This window comes from Phlebotomus papatasi, chromosome 1 (genome assembly GCF_024763615.1).
Source record: "Phlebotomus papatasi isolate M1 chromosome 1, Ppap_2.1, whole genome shotgun sequence".
NCBI lineage: Eukaryota > Metazoa > Arthropoda > Insecta > Diptera > Psychodidae > Phlebotomus > Phlebotomus papatasi.
The window spans coordinates 9412170-9432094 of NC_077222.1; the positions used below are offsets into that span (position 1 = coordinate 9412170).

The 19925-nt window shown below is 31.7% G+C and overlaps 1 protein-coding gene across 1 annotated transcript in view; it reads right to left on the minus strand.

Annotated features, from left to right (window-relative positions):
- Window positions 1-262: 262 nt before the first annotated feature.
- LOC129798710 (serine/threonine-protein kinase GL21140) overlaps window positions 263-19925 on the minus strand; it is a 30397-nt gene continuing 10734 nt past the window's right edge. The window contains exons 3-8 of the mRNA XM_055842003.1: window positions 16156-16285; window positions 11951-12460; window positions 10396-10516; window positions 10157-10302; window positions 5533-5682; window positions 263-5458 (exon numbers count right to left, since the gene is read on the minus strand). Of these exons, the coding sequence (XP_055697978.1) occupies window positions 5198-5458; window positions 5533-5682; window positions 10157-10302; window positions 10396-10516; window positions 11951-12460; window positions 16156-16285 (1318 nt within the window). The 3' untranslated portion in view covers window positions 263-5197. The remainder of the gene's footprint in view (window positions 5459-5532; window positions 5683-10156; window positions 10303-10395; window positions 10517-11950; window positions 12461-16155; window positions 16286-19925) is intronic.

A 19925-nucleotide genomic window follows, 5' to 3' on the forward strand; every position in this document is an offset into this window, starting at 1 on the left:
GTCCAGGAGAATTCCAGCACTAATTGAGGCGTGTTTACGTTGCTGGAAAACGCGTGATATGTTCTCAGAAGGTAGAACACAATTCTCTGAATTGAATGACGCGCTTTTGTGAGGGAAACATTCCATAAATTTATCGAATGACTCATCGGACCAACGGGTTTCTCCAACTTTTGCCTACCTTCTGGCACTTCCTGAATTGGGGAAATCGGAAAAAACTCAACGAAGATTTATTTTTTTGAAAATTAACAGTCTTTGTACGAAATTGCAAATAAAAGCGTCTTTATTGTAATGCTATATTTTATTTATACACAAATTCTAATTACTTTTCTTCGTATCAGTTTCATTGAGAATGCAATAAAAAAAGGAAAAATAAATTAACAAATATATATAGTATTTTTTTCAGTAAATAAATATGCAAATTTTACAAGAATACACCTTCAGCTCTTTCGTTGATAAATCTTCTCTACTTCACATTATTTATACCATTTTCACCACAATCATCTTTCTCTCGTCTAAAGAAACATTGGAAGTCATTTTTTCTTTGAATGTTTTTTTCTTTCTTTTTTTTAATATTTATCATCTAGAAATAAAACAAAAATTAGCAACAAAAAAAAAAGATTTTGCACGATTGCAATCATTCAGCATAAGGAAGTTATTAAGTGATAGAGCTCACTAAATTGGATTAATGTTATAATGCAAAATTTGGAATAATTCCTTCCTTATTAAATTTTTTGTTATATCCCTTCCCTGATTTGTTTTTCCAATTATTCTCACAATAAAAAATCAATTACAAAATGTACAATTCCTACTGCACTAGACCTAATTGTAAAATATATTTATAAAAACAAAATATCCCCATCCAAAATCGCAGGCATTTTTTTTATTTCTAAATATCTTTTATTATTTTTCTTTAAATTATTGTTCCGCAATTAATTTTCATTTCAGAAAGAAAATTATATAAAAAAGTCGTCTTTCAGATATTCTGGGCATTGGTTTAAGGGTCTTAGCATAATTTTTTACTTTATGCGATCTTTCCTTTTTTTCTTTTTTTTCAGTTTTTTTTTTAGTACATCATTTAAACCTTTAAGTACGATTGGGTCACCTGTGACCCAAAAATGAAATTTTTCCTACGGTCATCCAAAGTTGTGTTTTGCTCTAAAAAGTCAGAAAAAATGATTTTTTCTGACCCCCGATTTTTGACTTTCTCGTCCTTAAAGGGTTAAAGGTTTTTTTTTAAATATTTTTATTGATTTTGAATTTTTTTTTAGGAAAAAACCGTAGTAATATGTTATGCCAAATAGTTCTACTGAATTTTTAAGCGATATCTAAAACATTCAATATGATAAAAATAAGCCACGCCTCTTTTCGAAAACACAATCCTAAAAAAATATATGTAAACTTCAAATGAGAAAAAAATATTAAAAAAGTAGTAAACATTTCAAGAAGAAATAAAAGAAATGATAAATTTGAATAATTTGATAATTATTTTTCTTTCGAAAATGATCAGTAGAGTGGACATAGAAAATTACGTTCATTGCAAACGTCACAAAGTGAAAATCTCCACAGCTTACACTTCTAAACAAAACAGGAAATCATTATGGGCTTTCTTCTGGAAATTTTGGATTTAATAAGAAGAAGTTCAAATGTTATCTTCAACTTCTAAAACCGATCTTTAATGACCTACTTAAACAAGGATATTTTTTCGAAATTTCTCTTTCGAAATAAGAATACCGCATTCTTCCGATTCACAGCTGGAGTTTAATTCTTCAGAAGTATCTTGGATAAAAAGTATAAAAGTGTATTTGCACAAAAAGTCTTTTGGTGTTCAAAGAATTCTAATTCAGTTTCGAATTTCCAAACTGAATTTCCGCACAATGTTTGAAAAAATTATTAAAGATCACATAAAGAAGCTGTTAAAAGAATATAATCTTTAATTACGAGTAGAATTATAATTAAATGAGCCCTTGTGCTTTGATTTTTCCCACGCCAAAAGCAAAAACAGAGGCAATTTGACACTCGTAAAAATTTTCGAAATTTTCGAAATTTTCGAAATTCGAACACGAAGTACTTTGATCTTCATGCCGATTAAATGACAAGTAAAAAAGTATAGTTTTTAGCTTTCGAAACCGACCTTCGAAGTTTTAAACTCCAGTTTTGAATGAAGCAAATACCCTCTAGGGCAGGCCTGAGCTAAAATGAAAGCCGAAGTGAATTTGGTTGTACCAGTTGGGATTCTTCGAAATGCCGCGAAAATTCACGTAGAGAAAATGAGAGGTTTTTAATGTGAAAATTGCCTAATTCCTTAAGTTAAGTCATTTTCACAAAAAAAATCCTTTTTATAATTTAGTTGATTACAGTTAATAGTGAATAATTGTCGATATTACAACAAAAACATTGGGATGAAATTTTGAGCTGGAAGACTCATATTCTTTTGAGCTGTCTCAAAATTTAGGATAAGTTTGAGAAAAACCCTTTTGTACAACACTATTTTCGTTAATAAGGAATACAAAAGTACATATTACAAGAAGGGAGACGACCTGCTAATAAGCATAAATTAAAGAAGAAAATATTTTGTCGCATTTTAGAGATTTTTTGCAAACGCAGCGCCGCCAGACGTTTGTCAAGTGAGTTATTTGTGTCATTTGATATGATATTTTCTTTAAATTTCTTCATATTTCCGCAAGATTCAAGTAAAAGGGTGTTTAGTGAACAGTTATCCGTCTTCCGACAAAGATATCAAGAAGACAATTTATTTTTATGAGAGTTTTTCTTTCTATTATGTCTTTTTGGCGCAAAAATATTTTACATAAGAACTCGTTATGAATTCAAAAATTTAAACCGACGAGTTGCATAAAGGTGAGTAGGTTCATGAAAAGAAGTTCATCACTTTTTACAATAAACGTTTTCATTTTTTTTATTGACGTTGATCACGATTGAAGTGTCAAGAATACCGAAAATTCGAAGCGGAATGGAAGGACAGCCAGCGGTAAAACGGCGAATATGTGAACTTGAATTATAGATTTCTGATCGATTTTCGAAAAGGTTTAGCGTGGTTTTGGAATAGCTTTTTCTCTTCGAAAGGTTTATTACTAAACAGAGGCATTCTGTATAGTTTCAATGTTCGAAATATTCGAAATAAGCTGTGCAGAGTTTTCAAACTTCAAACGGGGAGAAATTACGTGCCGGAAAAATAGGTAAAACTAAGCCGGGATAAAGTTCAGTGGGACATTTTTATTTCGAAAGAGCAATTTCGAATAACAACGCCAAAATTTGAATGCTCCATATCATGTTCTTTTGAAGTAATAACAGCCGTAATTAGAGTACATACTGATTTTTAAGTCGTTGAATGTACGAAAATTTTATTTGGTGAAAAATCGGAGTCTTCTGGTGTAATATAACTATTTGAAGTTACAAATCTATAGTACTTCTATATGAATTTCGAATGTATCTGTAACTTCTAATAGTAACTTCTGAATACATTTAGAAGAGCCGAAATTCATCTTGAAAATTTCACTGAAATAAATTTTAACATTATACGAACTATTAAGAGCTTTAAAACTTTGTATATTTGGATTTTTCACCAATCATTTTAGGGAAAATTGGTTTTTCACTTAGGGTAAGTGTACCAAATTTCGGCATAGTTGCATGCAAGCGTCAAAGTCTCAAATTTAAAATGTAATATTTTAAATACAAATTGATTTTTTATTCTTTCTTTTGCAAGAGTGTTGCTTGGAACCTTGTAAAGAGTTTACCGTCTTTATTTACTCTAAAATCATTCTTAATACATTTTAAAATGAATAAAAATATAGACATAGCTTTGGTGCCCTCTTTCGGCCACCTTCATTGTTCCTTACTCTTCGGGAGTTCTTCCAATGCCTTTTTCACGTCATCTCGTTTGTCGAAGCTACATTTTTTGTTATTCTTTTGCATTGTATAATCTCTAGAGTACGTAAAATGTAAAACTTCATGGAAATTCGAAGAACAAAAAAGGTGGCCGGAATTGCAAGCTGGCCGGAATTTGGCACACTTACCCTATTTCATTTTTAGTTTTTTTTTTTAATGTATTTGTTCATGAACGCCCCTATACATTGAGAGTAATTTTCGTTATAAAATTACATTTTTGACAGAATTTTGACGTTTCCACATAAAATTGCAGATGATTTCCTTAAAAAATCAAATTTTTACGAAAATTGCTTCCAATACATAGAAGTCTTACGGCAGCACGAAAATCATTTCGTTATTAACGATAAGTTCATGCATGATTTAGAACTTAATATTCTATTTTGAATAAATGTTTATAGACATTTACCGTATTTTTTAAGTTTAACGAAAAGGGGCGTGGCTTATTTTTCCTGTCAGGATTTGTCACACTTTTCAGTACTGACATTCCAAAAATTAAAAGCTCACTTTTATTTTATAACAGAACCACTGAATAGGATTTTGAAAACGAAACTTAGACGGAAGGATCTTTCTTAAAAACAAAAAAAAAACTTAAAAAGAAAAAAACAAAGTTCGCATAAAGTATTTTCTTTTTCCTTTGCACTGTAAAAGAAATAATAGGCAAAAATATTTTTACAAAATATATATTAGATTGTTTTGTATGAGAAATTGGTAAATTGGAATTTTCCATTTGATATCTCATTGTTTGGTTTTCTTTTTCTTCAAATATTGATTATACGTAAAAATATATAATTACTCATTAGATTTCGTAATACTTATGTAGTGTTGGGTTTCATGTAGGATAAATATGTAATTATTCATAATATAAATGCACATAGCAATAGTTTTCTAATCAATGTTCTTTTTTTATCTGTTTCTACGGAGCTACAGGTTCTTTTGTATTTTTTTCTTCAATATATTACGGACTTCTTTTTTTTTCTAAATAGGAATACTACCATTCAGCATCTTGCAACTTTTCATCCACCCAATTGATATTTTTTTCCTTCTCGCAGTCTAAAAAAAAAAACTTCTCCTTTTCCCATTTCACATGCGCTTCCTAATGCTACATTTGTGTGTTATACAGTCCTGTTCAATTTCACTGCTATTTATATGCTTTTTCACTATCTACAGTCAGTTTCTTTTTTATAGTGCACATTATATATAAATTCCTACATTTTTTTTCTCACACAAATGCAGAGGAAAGATAAAGTAATTTGCAAAAATCAAAAAGAAAAAACTACTTCCTCATCAGTTCATCTCATCTACTTTCCTCATTGAGCACCCAATAATGATCAAGAATGTCTTCACTCGAGAACCTGAGATCTGGATCACTCTGAAGCATATTTGCAATGAGATCGCGAACCCCCTCCCCAATGTCATTCCAATAGGGTTCCGGAAAGTCATAGACGCCGGAGAGAATGGCATCGAAGAGGGGCTCTTGTTGATTGTCCGGAGAGACAAACGGTGGGAAGCCACAGAGAAGAATGTAGAGAATAATGCCAGCAGCCCAAACATCAATCTACCCAAATCCACAAACAATTAGAATCCTTGCGCGTCGACAGCTGCTGTGAGAAAAAAAAATACTGCACTTACCTTCAGTCCGTATCCAGTTTCCATGAGAATCTCAGGCGCTACGTAAGTCGGAGTGCCACAAACAGCCAAAAGAGGTTCAGTCACTTCGCAGGCCAGTCCAAAATCCCCTAATTTCAATTCCATCACCATCCCATTACCATCCAATTTTACCTGGAACAAAACGATCCAATTTTCAGTAAAATTCGAGAATTTAGTACTTCAAACAGAACTAATACTTAAATAACCTCAAAACTTGTTCGAATTTACCGATCCAGAATCGCTTGAAACCCATTCAAACTTGTCCAGAATTCAAAGACCTTTCAAATTAATCCAAATTTATCTCAAAAGGCGGAGAAATATGCCTCACACAATCTTTTCAACATTGAAAACCGAAAAAAAACGAGGCCAAACAACGGATTTTCAAAAGGATATACAGTAGACTCTCACTCAATCGGGCAACAAATTTTGTTGACAATTTTCACGTTTAATTATGAAGCTAATTCGCTCAAATTCACTGTAGTTCTTCCTATTTTATCGTGATTCTTTATAATTGAGTGCTTTTTGTGGAATTTACAAAGGCTTTCACGCTCAATTCTATCGCTAAACCGGATGACATTTTGCCCCATATTCCCGATTGAGAGAGAGTCTACTGTAGGGTCATTTGCCTAAAGCGAGACAGTTTGGAAAGTTGGACAAAGCAGTGTGGAATGTGAGACACCTCCTTTAAACTTGATAATAAATCATTTAAATATTTCAATTTTCGATAAAAAGATTATTAAGCCTAATTTTGTGATTATTTTAAAAGTTAAAAATGCAAAAATCGTTATAAAACAATCAAAGGGTGACTTGCAAGAAGAATTTAAAAAATGCATTGCATGCGTGATATTCATAACCTTGACACGGTAGTTGTCATTTTCTCTGTTTCTCATGGTTTCTTTGATTTTTCGGCATAATTTGTGAAATATTGTTAAGTCCGCAGTGAAAATCGAAGGACACACATCCATTTAAAAGGTGAATAAAAAATATTTGTAAATATTTAATTTAATTTAATTTTAATTTAATTTTAATTTAATTTTAATTTAATTTTAATTTAATTTTAATTAATTTTAATTTAATATAAATATTTGGATTTAAAAAGGATAGAAAAGTGATTTAATTACGCGTTGCTTTCACAACAAGTTTTATTAAATCTTGGACAAGTTGATTTTGTTAATGAATTTGGTGGTTTTGTGCAGTGAAATCATGTTAACAAGGACGACAAAGATCCTCAAGTACCCGGAGAAATAGTTGCAACAGCAGTTAGCAGCTGATAAGGAGAAAATCTCATGGAAAAGGCTGCAAGGATTTCCAGATTCCGAAGACCACTTTTTCTGACAGAATGGATAGTAAATACCGCAAAAACACCTGGAGAAAGACAAAGAGGAGCCTCTACAGAACTCCCAAAGCAAGTGGAAAAGGACCTGGCCGGATGAGGTATCCAAATCTGCTAAGAAGTTGCATCCGCTTTAAAGCTATAACTGCTGGACAGCGCGAGGCGTCTGTGAAATTTACAGAACCTTTTTTTGCTTGGACATCTAGGAAGTTCTTGGTAATTAGCGTTCCGCAACTGTTACCCGGACATAAAGGAGGGATTAGCATAACCATCCAATGTACAAAAAAACCCCCAACATTTGATTTTCTACATATTTTGTATGATATTTTGTCATTAATATCTCTATGTCCAACTTTCCAAAACTTTTTGTCCAACTTTCCAAAATTTTGTCCATCTTTTCAAAATGTGTTATTTTTTAATTTCCGTGAATTTTCCGATTTTCCCGTTGCAATATTTAATAACAACTGATAAGATACTGCTAAAGTATTTGTCAAAGAATCCCATGATACAAAAAAATGGTAAAAAATAATTATTTATTCAGTTTAAAAATGCATTTGAAATTGAATTTTTTCTTAAATGTCTCGCTTTCCACCATTCACCCTATAGCGTTTATGCATTTTATTTAATATTGAGGCTAATGATCTCTTAGGTTTTGAAAACCCACTGAAGTTGGTCATTATATACGGGGAGTTCTGGCTTAAGTGAAAATGGATTGAAAGTATTCGATATGAATTGCCTACTATTAGAAGTTTATTTACAATTGTTTTTAATTTCCAATAAATGTAGGGTAAATGTCCTAATTCAAAACCATCTCCAGACGCTTTAACCCTTTAAGGACGACTGGGTCACCCGTGACCCATAGAGAAAATAATTTTTCCTGACTACTTGAAGTTATTTCTTTCTAATGTTTTTACAAAATCACAAAGTAGAAAGATGTAGGAATCTAGAATATTTTTTGCAAATCTCCAGCTATTTGCTATATAAAAAATATTTGAGCTCAAATATAACGAATTTTCAAGTTTTCACGTTGGTGCTTGAATTTTAATATTTTTAAATTTCTATTTTTTTAAGCAAAAACCTCTTGGGGCTAGGAACTATAATAACTATACATAATATTTCTCAACAAAGTAAAAATTACAGTTTATTGGTATTTTCAGAAAAGCTTAATAATTTTCATGGGTCATATATGACCCAATCGTCCTTAAAGGTAAAAAACACCGAATTTGTCTCTAGTGGATTTTCGAAGATTTGAGGCTAGACTGTTTCATGTTTCTGTTTGTGTGCGCAAAATAATTAATTATTCGTGTAATATTGTGTGATATATCAAGTAGCTGAGATTTCCCAGTGCAATATTGACTGAAGAAGGTAATATTTTGATAATTTATAAGATACTTCTGCGTATATGTTGTAAATTCATAACTTTTTACTATTGTACATGACTTCAAAAATGGAAAAAAAATTATGATCAATGAACCCGAAATCACCCACATAAGTGACGGAATATTATTTTTTCGGATGAGAAAAAGTTCAATTTATAACAATCCGTCAAAATTTGCCATTGAAATTATTTTTTTTCCAAATTTCAATCGAGCGGCAAAATGGTGCTTCTTAAGTAGTGGTTTCTTTAGCGGTTTTATTCACTGCAGGCAGTATTTAATCATCAGGATTTGTCGGATGCGACGTGTAGTGATTGGTACTTCAATATCCTTCCAGTATTTGAGAAGTTTTATAAGTAAAAGTCACCGCTTCGCAATAAATTTGTACCAATTCCATATCAGATAACATGGTATTACCTTTAAAAGTGCAGTATTTTCGTCCTTAGGAGTCCTATTTCTTGAAGAATTGATAAATAATGTTACTTTGATTAAGCCGTTTTCATTACATAAAAGCTTATGGCCTCTATCAGCCACAAATTCTCGTTTTGAAATAAAATTTTCCTACTGTTGAAAGGTTTTAATTTGGAAAAAAAGACAGATTTGATCATTTTATTGTCAATATAAACCATTTCTTATTAAAGAATGGTTCTAGAAACATTAAAAAATAAAAATACCTATTTGAATTTCGCACTTTTTCATACCACGAAATTGAATTAACGGCCAGTATGCACGGACGCACGACAGTGAGTGCGGGTCACTACGATAAAAATGAATGTTGGGTAGACCTCTACTTGACATAATAATACTAAGTTGATCCGACCCACCGACCATACCCTTACCTATTTCAATTTCGATATACCTATTTGAATTTCGCAAACTGTATTACCCTATGTTTTTTTGGCGCAAAAATATTTATCATGGCACCGTGAATGAGCGGGATTAGTGTTACCAGTATGACTCTGTAATTTCCATTAGAATTATCAACACAAAATTTCCGATATTACCTGACTTTTAATGAGCTCAGGTGTGTTTTAAAGTCCAGGCTGACATTTCGTCGTTATACGAAAATATCATTGAATCATTCGTAATTACGATTTTTCAAGGTTAAATATTAAAAAGGCTATAGATTGTGTATTTCCTATGCGAATGGTATCCTATTTTTGCTCCTTGGAAAGGTCTTGGAATTTCCGATAAAACTGAACCGGTTTCAATCGGTTATGAACCGATAAGTAATTTAATTCCGAAAATCAATTCTAACACTGAGAAAAAAAGGGGGTGCGATTAACTTTTTTCCTCGAAACTTTAACACTTTAGATGTAAAAATATATCAACATTTTTTAATGTTAATTTTACACTTTATTAAGGGTAAAATTAACATGAAAAAGGCTAACTTTAACCCATTATACACCTAAAAAAGGTAATATTTACACCGATTTTGGATCAATAATGCAAGATAAAATTAACATTTTCGGAATGTTATTTTAACTTTTTCGGATTTCTCTCAGTGCCTATCAAAAAATATTTTATTTCGATTTTCATTACTCTTTTTGTAGTGTTCGATAGAATTTTCTGAATCATTTTGCATCTTAAATAAAAAATATTAAAAATATCATTTTTTTACTGTTTTCTTCTTCTATGTAATTTTGAACAGTCTTCTTCTGGAAATCTCTCAAAGAATAGATCACCTGGATTTCGTGAAATTCATTCAAGAACCTCTTAATCCCGAAACAAATAACGCAAATCCACTGTAACAAAAATCGCGATATCATTGTTCTACTGATGATGCACGACCTTTCTTGACTTTAAGCCCCACAAAGATTTAGCTTTATCGGAAAATCTCTATAAATTGGATTATGAATAAAATGTGTAGTTAGTTAAATAAATGACTTTAACTTACAAGTAAATTTTCCGGCTTGATGTCACGGTGAACAATGCCAAGGGAATGAAGATACGCCATTGCTGAAGCCAAGTGCTTTATCATAATTCTCGATTGATCTTCAGAGAAGCGGGTAACTTGAGTAATTGCATCGAATAAATCACCACCTGAATGGAAAATAAAAGACAATTGGCAGGCATTAAATAAGGCATCATCTATAACAATAGAAGTGCATTTATAGATTAGTTCAATTGAGAGACCTTCAACCAATTCCAGCACCAAATACGTATTCTTCGGCGTATCGATGTCCATATAGAGCGCCATTATGTGTGGATGGCTCAATTTCTTCATCACTCTGATTTCAGCATCAATGTAGTGCTCCTAGAGTGAGAAAATCGGAAGAAATGTTGCTTCATTTCTCGACAATTGATTTATTGTTTATTCAGCTTGACTTTCATTTGTGATTTGCAACTTATTTTTAATGCACTTTCCACAGCTTTTCACTTTGAAAAGTTTGAAACTTTTATGAAATTTTGGAAATTTTCATGAAATATTTTGAAATTTTCATGAAATATTTTGAAATTTTCATGAAATATTTTGAAATTTTCGTTAAATTGTAGAAATTTTTGCATTTTCTGATTCAAGATCATTTTTTAAACAAAATTGTGATGTTTTTACGGAAGCCTCTTATGAATAATAAAGTTGAAATTTTCGAAATTTTCATGAAATTTTGAAAATGTTCAAATTTCTGTTAAATGATTCTTTAGGATAATTCTCTGAACAAAAATGTGATTTTGTTAATTGAAATTCTTCTGAATAAAGCTGAAATTTTGGAAATTTCCAAGAAACTTTTATGAAATTTTGGAAATTTTGAAGAACTTTTATGAAATTTTGGAAATTTTTATTAAATTTTGGAAATCTTTGCAATTCTGGATATAAGATAAATTCCCAAACAGAGTTGTGATTTTTCAATTGAGACTCTTCTGAATGATGAAGCTGAAACTTTGGAAATTTTCTTGATTTCTTAAATAAAATTTTGGAAACTCGAATTTCTGTTAAATAATACTTTAAGGCAATTTTTTAAACAAAATTGTTATTTTTTGCTTAAGGTTCTTCCGATTGATAAAACTGAAATTTTGGAAATTTTCTCGAAACTTTTATGAAATTATGGATATGTTCATATTTCTGTTAAATTATTCTTTAAGATAATTCCCCAAATAAGTGTAATTTTTTACTTGAAGTTCTTCTAATAAAGCTCAAATTTTAGAAATTTATATGAAACCTTAGTGAAATTTTGGAAATTTTCATGGAATATTATGAAATTTTCATTAAAATCTTCGAAATTTTCACATTTCTTGATTTAAGATAATTTTGCAAACAAAATGGTGATTTTTCATCTCAGAGGCTCTTGTGAATAATAAAGCTGAAACTTTGGAAATTTTGAAAATTTTATGAAATTTTGGAAATTTTCATATTTCTGTTAAATGATTCTTTAAGACAATTTTCAAACCAAAATTATGATTCTTTTTTCTCAATGCTCTTCTGAATGATAAAGCTGAAATTTTGAAAATGTCAATAATAATGTTAAATGATTCTTTAAGATAATTCTCTAAATAGAAATTAAATATTTTTATTTGAAGTTCTCCTGAATAAAAAGTTGAAATTTTGGAAACTTTCAAGAAACTTTTATGAAATTTTGGAAATTTTCCCGAAATTTTTGTAAATTTCTAAAATTTTTCCTCAAAAAGTCACTGAAATTGTATGTTTTGGAAAAATATATACCAATAGGGCGAGTAAAGAAAAACGCTTACTTACCTTCCCTTGACACTTGGACTTGTCAATAATTTTCAGGGCAAACTCCTGACCACTCTGCTTCTCTTTGATTTTTAGCACAACTGCAAAATTGCCATCACCAATAATTGGTCCCACTGTGTATCTATTCTGAATGTCTGCCGGTAGAATATCTGTCCCAGTATTTGCATAATTGTCCTCGAGACAAACATAGGTCTCATTGTGACTCTTAACAGGCATCTTAGGCTTTGGTCCACCCTTAGCAACACCATTCCTCAGAGTTTTTCTCGTTTGCCTAATTGTTTTGCTCTCCTCTAGCTCCAAATCAAAATCATCATTGCCTACCCTTTCATTACCATACGCAAAGAAGACATCTTCGTGCGAAAAGAAATCCGCTAGGGTTAGAACCGGTGATCCGCCCAGTGTAAATACTTTTCTAACACATCCCGTGTCAAGGTTGACACATTGCGTGATTGCAGTCAGCACGTGCTCATAACTCGGACTGTTGCGTTTATTGAGAAGTAAACGGAATATCTGAAAGTGCATTTAAGAGTCCAACCCAAGCCCCTCAGACATTATAAATAACTTCACCGTGAAAATAAGGAGAATTAGACCAGTCTAATGGGTCACTGTGCTTAAAATGTCGCAAAATTTTCATCCTGCAATGAGAGACGTTCTAATTTACAAATTTGTCAGACACCTTTTCCTTGCCAAATCCTGCTTGAAATTCACCAAAAAAGCCAATAATGCGCTTTTTTATTCATAATTTTCTGATTTTCATTTGAACTTCAATATCGTCTTTAACTTTCTCTGTGTAAAGAACGAAATTGGTTCAACAAAATCGGAGAAATAGCAACCAAACTACCAAAAACACGACACAAACGTTTTTGCCTAAGTGCAAAAAGAAAAAAAGTTGTAGAATTCGAGTATAATCCAAAAGGCACATAGAAGATAATCCCGATCTAGTCTATTGTGTATATATGTGTTGCCCTCCCGAAGTATATAGCTAACTTTAAAAATCAGAAGTACCATCGAAAACTCCAACTTAAATGTGGCTAATGACCAGCGCACAATAACTTTTGTTTGTAAACATGTTTTCAAAATTTCCTATGAGAATGAGCGAGATGACTAGATTTAGATCTCATTCACTCTCATTGAAATGTCAAAAACATGTTTACTAAACAAAAGTTATTGTGCGTTGGGCATAAACCTTCCCAAAAGATCCAGCACAATAATATAAAATCAAAATAAAAAGTGTTTCCGTGAATCATTCGATCTAAGCAAAAGAAAAGATACCATGAGAACCGACGGACAATAAAAAGTTCAAAATTATTGCATAATGTCATGATTTTGCGAGTATGACAAGAGTCACTTCTTTTTGATTGATTTTCCGGGTTTCCAGAAACAATTTCGTGTTTTTTGGACATTTTTGTGCATTTATAGACCGCTTTTGTGTTCCTTAGATGTGTTTCTGCACTTCTGTAAACGTTATCGTGTTTTACTAATACGTTTTTAATCCTTTAAAAACGTTTATGTTTCTGTATTCATTCAATGCTATTGAGAACTTTTGGAAACGTTTCAGTATTTCTATAAACATGCCCGTACATTTATTAATACATTTCCGGGTTTCTCAAAAACGTTTTCGCATATCTATAAACGTTATTGTATTTTCCCAATACATTTTTATGTTTCTAAAAACGTTTATGTATTTATTGAATGCATCATTTCATTTCTGAGAACGTTCTAGTGTTTAGCTGAGATTCCTCGTTTCAGACACATTCCCGTATTTATTGAACGCGCTTGAGGGCTTCTGGAAATGCTTCTCAGATTCTAGAAACGTTCTTGTACACGTTTTAATAAATTACTGGGTTTCTCAAATACGTTTTCGCACTTTTATAAACGTTATCATATTTTCCCAATACGTTTTCACGTTTCTAAAAACGTTTATGTATTTATTGAATGTATCATTGCATTTCTGAGAACGTTTTTGTGTCTTTAGTTGAGATTCCTTATTTCAGATACATTCCTGTATTTATTAAACACGTTTGAGGGCTTCTGAAAATGCTTCTCAGATTCTAAAAACGTTTTTGTACTTCCATGTTTCTGAAATACGTTTGCATTTAGACACGTTTTTGCGGTTTTCTCGAGACATCTTAGTTCAAGAAACACTTTCATACTTCTTAGATACGTTCGCGTGATTTTAGAAGAATTTCCTTGTTTCTTGGATACGTTTCCGTATTTCTTGGAAACGTCCCTGCATTCTTAGAAACGTTTATGTATTTATTGGATCTGTTACCGGACTTGTAGTACGGTTCACATCATTTTAGACACATATGAGAGTTTCTTAAAACATTTTCGTGTTTGTTTTGAACGTATTTCTTTATTCGTGTTTCTCGGCTGCATTTCCTTATTTCTAGAAACTTTTTCATGTTTTATGAATGCACTTTCATATTTTTTCAAGGCGTATTCTCACTTTAAAAAAACGTTTTCATAATTTCGAATACGACCCCGAGTTTATGGAATAATTTAAGTGTTTCTTGGATTGGTTTCCGCTTTTATGGGAACGTTTACGTGCTTCTAGACATGTGTATGTGTTTCTAGGCACGTTCTCGTATTTCTTGGATAAGTACGAACACTTCTAGAATGGTTTCTGTGTTTCTTGGTTGTGTTTTTGTGATAAGAAGAACGTTTACGTGTTTTTAGACACGTTTCTGTGTTTTTCAGAGAAACACGAGCACTTCTAAAAACATTTCCTGGTTCCTTAATTGCGTTTTTGCATTTCTAGAAACGTTTACGTGTTTCTAGGAATGTGTATGTGTTTCTAGGCGCGTTCTCGTATTCTTGGATAAGCACGAGCACTTCTGGAATGTGATCTGTGTTTCTTGGTTGTGTTTTTGTGTTTATAGGAACGTTTACGTGTGTCTAAACACGTATCTGTGTTTTTCAGAGAAACAAGGGCGCTTCTAAAAACATTTCTTCGTTCCTTAATTGCGTTTTTGCATTTCTAAAAACGTTTACGTGTTCCTAGACACGTGTATGTGTTTCTAGACGTGTTCTCGTATTTCTTGGATAAGTACGAACTCTTCTAGAATGATTTCTGGTGTTTCTTGGATGTGTTTTTGTTTATAGGAACGTTTACGTGTTTTTAAATACGTTTCTGTGTTTTTCAGAGAAACACGAGCGCTTCTAAAAACGTTTCTTCGCTCCTTAATTGCGTTTTTGCATTTCTAGAAACGTTATGTATTTCTAGACACGTTTCCAGATTTCAAGAAAAGCATGAACGCTTATAAAAACGTTTCTATGTTTCTTGGTAGCATTTTTTGCATTTTTAGAAACGTGTTTGTTTTTCTAAAAAAGTATTCGTGTTTCTAGATTACGTCTAGATGTCTTTTGGATACCTTTCCGTACTTCTAGGATGCGTTTTCGCTTTTCAAAAAACATTTTCGTGTTTCTTAGAAATGTCTTGCCTTTTAGATAAGTTTCTGTGTTTCTTGGAAGCGTCACCGCATTCTTAAGAACATTGCAGCGTTTCTTAGAGGCGCTTTGGCTGTTTAGAAACGTTTAAGTGTTTGTTAGACTTATTTTGACTGTTTGATAAATTTTTTCGTGTTTTATAGATGCGTTTCTGCAGTTTTTAGAAACATTTCATGTTTATAGAAACAATTACTTATGTCTTAGATATGTTTCCACATTTCTAGTATCATTTATGGGTTTTTTGAACACGCTGTTGCTTCTAGACATATTTTGTGGATACATTTTTGCGTTTATAGCAATGTTTCACTAGTAAATACTTTGCTACTCTACTCTGAAAGAAAAGTTTTGTCAAATTGGTAAACTTTTCTTCTAGTAAATTGATCCTTTTGAGAAAATTTTAACAAGATCCATTTGTCAGCTTACCAAAACTTTTTTGCGGAGCAGAATAACTAATATTAGAACAGTTTAATTGATTACGTTGATCTTTAGACATATTTTAGAAGCAATCAAGATAAACGTTTCATTCGTATAAATCTATAACCTCCAAAATCCTTCACAGAGGTCATTTCAAGGTCATTCATGTGTATTCCTTGGATATCGAAAAACCAATGGATTTTAGAAGCTCGTTACTTGATTCTTAGAACCTTAAATATTCCCCTAGAGCTTTTGCTAATAATTCCCTTACAAAAGGATGATTTTACGACATTTTAATTGCGATAACCCAATAGAAAGGGCGCTTTTTTTTCTTTATATACCTTTCGCGGTTTAACACCATTTCGTATTATCGTCACTATTCGAGGAAATACGACCCGGTCACGCTCATCAAATTTCACGACACTAACTCCATTTGAGCCATTCTTGAGTGGTGAATTTGGTCGGTAGACTCTAAAAACAAGAAAAAAATTGCGTTGGCGAAGAAAACAGAAAGTTAGAAGTTAAAAGCGAAAATGACTCTTTCACCTATTTTTAGGTCAAAATCAATGGTTTGGAAAATAATCCTCTTTAACCCTTTTAACTTTGGATGAGCTATTTTTATTATTGTTTTTTTTTCCTCCGCAAATTGCAACAAAATTGCTGACTCTGACATTGAGAAACAAAAAAAAAACCTCATGCCTATATATTTCTCTATAATTACTTAATAATGAAAACCGCACGGTTAATTACTGAAAACAAATAATCTATGTTAAAACTCATAATAATTGATATCTTCTTCGAGGTAGAAATCACTTCAACCATTAAGAGTTATCATGACTATTAGAGTTGCAATAAAATAAGAATTATAGTAACAATTACCAAATGAGGGGAAAAAGTGTGTTAAAGACCAATAAAACAATTTTACTCGATATTTTTGAGAGAGCCACTCAGGCTTTTGGACAAATTAAATAAATATTTGATTAATCACAGAGATAAACTCAATGCGAAATTTATTAATAGCTTATTATGGCCATAAGCGTTCTTTTCGAACAAAAAATGTGCTAAACAAAAAGATATAAATTGAATTATTCTCTTTTGGGAAATGTCACTCAGACAAATTTTACATTTAAATTGAGTTTCCTTAAGATGATCATTTATAACATTTTGTAACTGCAAAAAAGTTTATAGGGGAATACTGGTCAAGTTAACCATGTTTTGGAAATTGACGAAAAAGAAAGAGGTTATTATAAAAATTAGGTTATATGTTGCACCTAACCTAAAAAAGTCATGAGACATTTTGGATATTAAAAATTTTCAAGATTCAATTCCAATAATTGATGAATGAAAAGCTTTTTGGCATATTTTCTGGTGATTTTAATTAACCTAACCTAACCTTCAAAATTCAAACGAAGAATATATTAGAGGTTAGAATTTATAAGTAGATAATTTTTTATTTTGAAAGTTAATTTTTTTTTATTTCAATCTTTGAAAAATATGCTAAATCTCTTAGTTGTGTTTATCAGTCTTGACAATCATTTTCAGAAAAAAGTTTTCACTGCAATATATTTTTTTTTAAGTTAAGCAGGTTTATAAAGTGCTTCTCAAAGTTTTTTCTTCTTAAAATAAAGTACTTCTTGCAACATTTAAATCTTATCTAATCACAATGAGTGGTGTTTTGAAGTCACGGCACTTATCCTCCCTTTTTACAATTTGATTAGTTTTCTAATAAAAGTTCATCAATTTCATGAAAAATTATAGCAACATCATTTTTGACGTATTTGAAGGGGATACGAACCAAACAAAGGGAAAGGGACAGAAAAAAGATTAGTTTCTACATAATTTCATTTTTCGGGGTCAACAAACACCAGAAGTCAATATCTCTTACCGTTTCAATTTTATATGGGTCGGAACACTAAAAAAAACGCGAAAAACAGTATTTTTCGGCATAAATCTATTACTGATACTTTGCCTTTTGTGATCGATGCAATCGGGGGGGGGGGGGTTTTGGAATTTTAAGACCTTTCAAACAAATCTAAATTTGATCAAATCGGTTGAAAGTTAGTCCCGCTCGCAGGGTGGTTAAACTTCCCCATAGCAAAATTCCGCGGAAATTTCAGTGGAAAACTAGCGTCCAAATTGCAATAATCCGCGGAATTTGACGCTAAAATTCCAGCAAGTTTTCCATGAAATTTTTTAGTCGGAAATTTCATAGGAATTATAGTTAGCTATGGAATGTCAAGTACGATCCACTGGAATTCCAGCGTTAAATTCCGCGGAACTCCATGGAACATTTATATGGAGAATCAAACGTGAAACGTCCGCGGGATTAGCTGGAAAAATCATATGGAAATTTCCACTATCTTTCCATAGGGTTTTATATGATTTTTTCCACTTTTTTTCTCGAATGTCAAACAAAAAATGGTGTTGTGCCAACGTGGTTAATTTATTTCCAAACCTTCCGCAAACGTTTTTAGTGACTCCTGCGACGAATTATAATATAATTAATTATGCGACACTGCGTTTCGTGTACATAATAGTGAAGTGATTACATTAAATAGGTCGCCAACCTAAAATAATACCGTTTTTATGCCATTTAATATATATTTTATGAAAAAATATTTATTTTTATAAAATAGTTTTTTATTATCTAAAGTGGTAATTCGTTATCGCCAGTAAAACTTATTAAAATCCCCGTGATCTTTGCTATTTCTTTAATATTCGAAAGTAAAATCACGAGGTGCATGTGACAGCTTCATTTTTTCTCCATTTTATTTAGGTGGAAAAAATCCACATAAATTCCACGAACATTCCATGGATACATATATTCCACAGAAAAAAATCCAGTATAAATCCATCAAATTTTCCTTGGAACCTATTATGGAATATTTCCATGGATTTTTTCAAGGAAAAATACTGGAAAATTCCGAGGAATTTTTCGCTTATTATTCCTATTCCGCTTTCTTTTGCTATGGGGTTTGTTCTTGAATAATTCAAAATGGCGATTTTTTCCTGTAAAAGATGTCGAAAGACGAAATGTTCATTTGAAGGGGGTAGGGAGAAATTTGAGTATGTCAATTCGCTAGAGATTGTTGATTTATAGGAGGGGGGTCATTAAAGACCGGAAGTAAATATCTCTTGCTGTTTGAAGGCCAGAATAGTGAAAAGTTCCTAAATGGATTGTGGAAACCAGTTTCTCGTGGAGTTCGAGCAGTAGCATAAATTTTGCCAACTTCTCAGAACAGTCTAAGTTAGTCAAGTCATCGCTAGGGGTGCTGCTAAGGGTGCTGAACGATGTTCCGTAACAAATATTGATTTTTTACTGACAAAATTTAAGCACTTCCAAAGATATTCAAAGGTATTAACACTCAAAAGTGTTTGTGTTATTCTTAACTTTTCAGGACACCTAAGCTTTCAGTAATCATCAGTAATTAAGTAATCACCGCAAGTACCGCTTTTAGATCGGTAAAATTTCGTGAAATTAAAATTCGGGTCCTTATCATTCTTAAAAGATTTGTATAAGTCTATCTTTTTCTTTCAGACTCAAAATTGAACTGAACTAAATTTAATTTGGTATGATGCTCAGAAGAAGAAGAGGAAGAGTGCGAAAGAGTAAGATAATGCAAAACTTTTAAGAGAGAAAAGGATGTAAATTTCGACTTTATGAAATTTTCCTGATCTAAAAGGTATGCCGCGGAGCTATAAACATTCACATTCCTTTCGTTCTTTTCTTTTTTTTTCGCACCCTTCTTCTTCTTCTGAACATCACAACAATTTCAATTTAGTTAAATTCAATTCGGGTGCCAAATTTTTGTTCTTCTAAGATCTTTACTAAATTTAATTTCTATTTAATATCCATTGGTCCTGTAGTTCAAAATATCTTGGCCTTGTTTTTGATCCACCCTTAACTTGGAAAGAGCATATCCACCATTCTCAGGAAAAAGCGATAAAATGCATCAAAATTTTTTATCCTTTAATTCATAGAAAATCTAAACTTTCAAAAAAAAATAAAATGCTTGTTCTAACAGCCATTGTCAGAGCATTCCTTTTATATGGTTGCCCAGTTTGGGGAAATTGTGCTAAAACACACATTTCTAAACTTCAAATTGTACAA